Source organism: Malaclemys terrapin, chromosome 1 (assembly GCF_027887155.1).
Source record: "Malaclemys terrapin pileata isolate rMalTer1 chromosome 1, rMalTer1.hap1, whole genome shotgun sequence".
NCBI classification, from domain to species: domain Eukaryota; kingdom Metazoa; phylum Chordata; order Testudines; family Emydidae; genus Malaclemys; species Malaclemys terrapin.
This window is the reverse complement of record NC_071505.1, coordinates 201,569,953-201,575,952: the sequence shown is the minus strand read 5'-3', so window position 1 is coordinate 201,575,952 and position 6,000 is coordinate 201,569,953. Positions and strand designations below refer to the sequence as shown.

General features: G+C 36.9%; 1 protein-coding gene across 8 annotated transcripts in view; it reads right to left on the bottom strand.

The window, feature by feature from the left end:
• Window positions 1-570: 570 nt before the first annotated feature.
• The window catches only part of BCOR (BCL6 corepressor), a 71,285-nt gene continuing 65,855 nt past the window's right edge, over window positions 571-6,000 (bottom strand). For all 8 annotated transcript variants that reach the window (XM_054005856.1, XM_054005879.1, XM_054005877.1 and 5 more), the window contains 4 exons: window positions 5,057-5,202; window positions 3,432-3,509; window positions 3,039-3,189; window positions 571-1,691 (listed from right to left, as the gene is read on the bottom strand). In XM_054005856.1, the coding sequence (XP_053861831.1) occupies window positions 1,397-1,691; window positions 3,039-3,189; window positions 3,432-3,509; window positions 5,057-5,202 (670 nt within the window). In that variant the 3' untranslated portion in view covers window positions 571-1,396. The remainder of the gene's footprint in view (window positions 1,692-3,038; window positions 3,190-3,431; window positions 3,510-5,056; window positions 5,203-6,000) is intronic.

Sequence of the window (6,000 nt, the reverse complement as noted above, 5' to 3'; positions counted from 1 at the left end):
TTGGAGGCCAAAACCCCTGGATTTGGAAAAATTTGGGTTTCAGGATATTTTGGTAAGGCACTTTATAAAGGTATGAAGTTTAGAACCAGGAATTTGGTTCAAGGCTGTCTCTAGTGTAACAGGAGAGCACACATAAAATGCCCAGTGTGCTCACATACTCGATGCCTCTATACAGAAATTATCTAACAGAACATGTATCCTTTCTCTCCCCCCTCCCTGCCCCCTTAGGAACCACTGAGAAAAAAATTCAATCAGTCTAACTTTAAAGATGACAAGTGGGAAAAACATATTAAATGGATTCACCGTTCTTTAACTAAAATGTACTCCAGAAAGTCTTGAGACTACTGGTTTTTAAACGTCTGACCCTGTAAAAGGCCCATGAGATATTTTTCTTTTGACCTTGATAGTAGAAGGCTAATATAGATTCCACATCATATTTTATAAATTGCTTCCCAGCACCTGCGCCATTCCTGCTTGGCTCCAGGAAATGAGATCAGATCCTCCTTTTACAAACTTTAGTAAGTCAGTTTGTTTTATAATCGTGCAGAGAATAAAACTCATTTCAACATCTTAATTTTCTCAACAGTTTTATTGCCTTTAAGAAAATTTTTGTAAAATATAAATACAAAGGCAGGAGAATTTACTTACAAAGTTAAAACACGGATCTCAAACGTAAACACACAATTCAGAAAATTTTAGTTTATGTACAGTTTCAAGCAACTTCAACATATGTTAGTTTTTCAATATTTTACAAGATACAGAAAAAATAGTTCAAAGTCTTCTTTAAATAAAGAGCATAAAATGTTTAAACATATATAAACAATCCGGTTTGATGTGTGAAAACTAAATTTCACAGTTTTTAAATTAGGATATAAAAGTTCATACAATTAGTTGGTGTATATGGATGTGGTTTTAATTTATATTACAAGCTATTGAATTATATTCAATAGTGCTTACCTGGCCAAAGCAGGTAATTCTGTAAACAAAAATAATATCACGAAGTGCCTTACCAAATTCTATCTCCCAAACAAGCCACATGACTTTGATCACATCACCTATAAAAGTATGTTCTGTGTAATCAGTGCTTTGTATGAAACAAAGTCAATGTGTGGGTGTGTTAGATTTTTTAAATGTGTTCCAAGTAAAAACAAAAGTATCCCAAAGCCTGTGTGCATTTAAAGAAACATTATATAACAATTTTGTAAAAACTGATTAAAGTTCTTAAAAAAAAAAAAATGTTCCAAAGTTCATCAAACTGGAATTCAAATCTCTTATATAAAGGAAAGATATTTTAATATTTAATAGTGTCCTTTCTTTACAGAAACAATTGCATTTTTAACACATATACATAAAGAATTAACTTTATATGGTACTATACATTAAATGGCCTGGTGGCTCACCAATGGATATCAGAGAGATTATCATCATCCGGATGCAACCACTCAAGTGAAGAGCCAAGTAAAGTCTGAAGTTCACTTGTAAACTCTACTAAGTCCAAGAGTTCCTTGCTTTCCGGATTAAAAGCTTCAAGGTCCTTAGCACAAGAGAACAACTGACTCAAAGACGTCTGTTTGTAAAACTCTGCCTCGGTGATCGTGACAACTTCTACATTAGGGAAGTTGCAACGGAATATGCGGGATGACATTTTCAGCCTCTTTACTATGTCCGACAGCAATAGCCAGTTTCGCGGTCTGCAGAACAAAAAAAAAAAAAGGGGGGGGGGGCATAAATAATTGACAAAGTTATAATCATCCTGGTTATGTAAGCAGTAGCTTTACATTGTGTGTTAAATCCTGCTCACCACATTCCTGCAAACACTTTCACTGGCATCAATGAGACTAGCCGTGGAATTAGAATTTAGCAGTGTCCAGATGCATGTAGACAGACATACACGCATACTAATGTCATCCATGGCTTTTGGGTGAGAGGCTGGTTGTATGATGTATCAAGACAGGCCCTGACCCCGTAAATTGAGGTACATAATTTTACACAGGTGGCAAATAGTCACACTGACCACTACTCACATGTGTAAATGTTTACACGATGAAGCCTTGCTTTTTATTTAGCAGTCAAGAATTAGCTTACAGTTAAACAATCAGTATCTTGGGCAGCTATGAATTCTCAAGAAGCAATTAATGGGGAAAAACAGTGGATTTTTCAGATTAATATTAAACACTAAATATTAAATTCAATTTTTGTCTGTGTCAAATTTTGATTAATGTGCATTTAACCACAGTCAAAAAAGCTAGTCCAACATGGCTTATAAACTCTTCAGAGATAATAGGTTATGAAGAAACACTGTAGTTTTAAGTTATGCAACTGTTGCAAACTACGAACAGTTGTTTACTGAGCTAATTCACACTCAGGAGAGACTACACAACTGAAACAGTCCAGGTTTCTGCTTGTGATGAACAGTGTTCCAGTATCTGTATACAACCAACATGCTATAAGCCATTTCTCGATGTGTTTGATCCAATGCATTATTCATGGGTCAAATCCAGCTTTGCATCGGAGCGTTAAAACTGTAGTAACGCTGCCATGTCACTCATGAAGTGTCTATTAAGTGATAAAGAGATGCAAATTCACAAGGAAAAATTTCAAGATAAAATGTTAAATTACTTAATATTAATTTGCCAGAAGCAAATGTGTTATTTTGGGACCGTCAAGATCCTTTTTTGGGTGGTGGGAGGACGTTTGATATGTCTTGGGTTAAAACAGTAATTCACTCTTTTCTGGGCTGTAAAACCAGCTGTCTATGCTAACAGCATTTTGTAAATCACTTTATACTGTGGCAAATACAGTTAGCACACGCAGAAAGTTTAGACTGCAATTTCTTTGCGTACCCTTACGCTTTTGGAACTCCACCCTAGAGCTGACATATCAGCTTTCTTCCCTACCACCTCGCACAGTAGCACACGGTGTATGAATAATTGTACAGAAATACAACAGTTTAAATTGTGCTATTCTAAAAGCAGCATTCAGGCACTGACTCCTGCTACCCCAAATAGATTATTTCATAAAGTTATATCAGTTCTTACCCCTGAGAGAGAGACACTTGGATGTTGTAACATGGCAAGAGAGGCCCATCTGAAAATTCAAATTCAAACACATCGCTAAAGCCATCTTCATCCTCATCACTTGGGCCAGGTGGATTTGCCAGGATGTCAAATCCAGATTCATCTTTTGGATCTAGTTGGGGGGGTGGGGAAAAAATAAGGGCCGGGTCCAATCAGCATTAGGAGCATATTGCTAATCTTGCTTTATCATCCTGTAACTGATGCAGTAAATAAAACTAGACACTTCCCTTCAAAACTACCTCTGGCTTATAGCAAAAGAACACCCCCCCCCCCTTTACTCCCCACCCACCCACATGCTAGATAATGTTTTGAAACTCCTTCACATACAAAAAATAAAGGATAACATTTGCTCACCGCACACAGAGCTGCCATAGAAATCCCAGTACAAACCAGGGTCATCAACGCTTCGACCTTGCAGGTCAGTTAAATACTCTAGAGAAGGAAACAACAACAAAAACAAACTAATCAGAATGGAAAGCTGTATGATACACTGCCTGCTAAGCTTGCCAGAGTTCCAATATGCATATTTCATACCTCCTATCTAAAATCCACAACATATTCTTGATGCACATACTATGAAGAATACCATTCTTCTGAATATTCCTGGAATACACTTTTCTCATCTCCCCCCTAGCCCCGGTGGGTCCCTTTCACCCACTCAAAAACATCAACAAAACCCAACTCTTTGCAGCGACAGATTTTGACCCATGGATTCCTGAGCTTTAAACTGCAGCATCTTAATTTTCTGAGAGATGCAATCCTGACCCTTGAAAAAGTTCAAACTTTTCATCCGCCACAAGTCTCAAAGATAAGGAATTTGGGGCATAAGTAGCAGACATGAGGAGAAGGGAAAAGGTTTTCACACTAAGGGCTGGTATTCAGTAGGGATCCAGGCTGCTGCGATCGATGCAGCGGGGGTTGATTTAGCAAGCCTAGTGAAGACCCACTAAATCGATGGCAGAGCGCTCTCTGGTCGACTCCAGTACTTCAACTTCCTGAGAAGAGTAAGGTAAGTCGACGGGAGAGCATTTCCCGTCACAGTGCAGTGGAAACACTGGGGTAAGACGACCTCAGCTACGTAGCTGGAGTAGCGTAACTTAGATTGACTTACCCCGGTAGTGAAGACAAGCCCTAAGGTTCCATCACCCAGAGGCAATATTTAGTTTGTTTATAGCCTTAATTTTGGGGCATTTACCGGAATAAGACTGAAGTACATAAGGATTAATTTGGGAACGCCAACCCATTGGACTCCAATACAGTCCTAAAGCAACTAGCCATTCCGCAAACAATGCCATTTTGTATTTATACACAAGTACTTAAACTCCTTCATTACAAACAATAAAAGGATAGGATATTTTTCAGTTGTGAGCCAATGAAATGACAAAAGGATTTTCAATTGTGTTTACCTTAAAATAAACAGGGAAAGTGAATTTATTAAAATGATTCCACACTCACCCACCCAATTTACATATTCAACTCCTTCATATCATAGCTTTTTAAAAAATAAAATGGTAGGTTGAAGTTTTATAAACGTGAAAACTAAAAGGGGGAATTAAAAAAATTCTCTAAAGCTTGACACTAAAAGGTAAAAATTTGTATCACCTCAATAGCTGTAATTAATTATACTTAACATACTGCTACTATATTTGGTAATTTTATTTTTGTTTCAAGCAAAATTTTATGTACCAATAGAAACTACACTGATCAATGTCCAATTAGCTGGTCTCCAAACAATAAAATCTGATGGCAGCATATCATACATCCCACATAGCATATAAGGAGACAGTATCCATAGACATGCTTCTAATTTCTACTACTCAGTGTTTTCTTGGTAGGCAAAATATAAAGTCACTTAAGTGTGTTCTAGTAATTGTTATTTACATTGAACAATAAAACTTTGGTTGTTTGGTGCCTGGGAGGCAGAGACAGGAAATGTCACATTACATTCACAATAGCAGACAGAGTATAGAGTTACTCACCTGTTAGAAACGTTTCCATCAGTTCACTGTGTGTCATTTTCACAATAGTTCTACCTGAGTAGGTAGCAAGTGTTGGATCAGCGCCATAAGAAAGTAACAAGCGTACAATTTCTAAGTGATCATTTTCTACTGCGTCATGGATAGGCCTAGAAAAACAATGTCAGTGTTAAAATTTTAGAAACAGTGGGCCAAGTTTACCCTCCCCCCCGTTACCCCAGAGTAACTAAGGAGTGACTCCACTGACTTCAGTTCAGGATTATACACACACAAGACAAATTAAAAAACCAACATAGAACTATCAAGAGATCTACTAATCACTACCTTGCACAGTTTGCTCGTGCATCATTGTTTCATCTTTCCCCACACTGTCTTTTCAGAGCGAAAGCAATTTGGAAAAGGTACTTTTGCTATATGCTTGTACATTGCCTAGCACCTCTCAGTTGCTACTGTAATAATTACACTGATATAATGGAGTGCAGAAATTGAACAAATGTGTGTCACCACAATATACTTCACTATAGGCAAAGCACAATAACATTCCAAATTTCAGTCAATTTAACTTAATTGGATGGGCTGGGGAGGACACACTTACATATCTACCCAGAGGAGAATTGAAAGTCAAAGTTACCCAAAGGTTCTAGCTTATGTACATAGGAGCCATCTGTGAAAACGTACTATGAATGAATATGGAATAGTATATTTATTTAAGTGGTAGTTTATATATTCACACCATGATTAATAAATTCCACTTGCAGAATATATTCATCTAAAACTCAAAAATGCTGCATTAAGATTAATATATAGTGAAGTTATATAATAAAGTTATAAGTTTTACAGCAAAACATTAAGAATGTGGAAAAAAAACTAAAAATACCCTTTGAGCCTATAGAAGCAGTAATTATTATGCATGCATATAATTCTAAGTTAAGACTCCCCCTAAATTG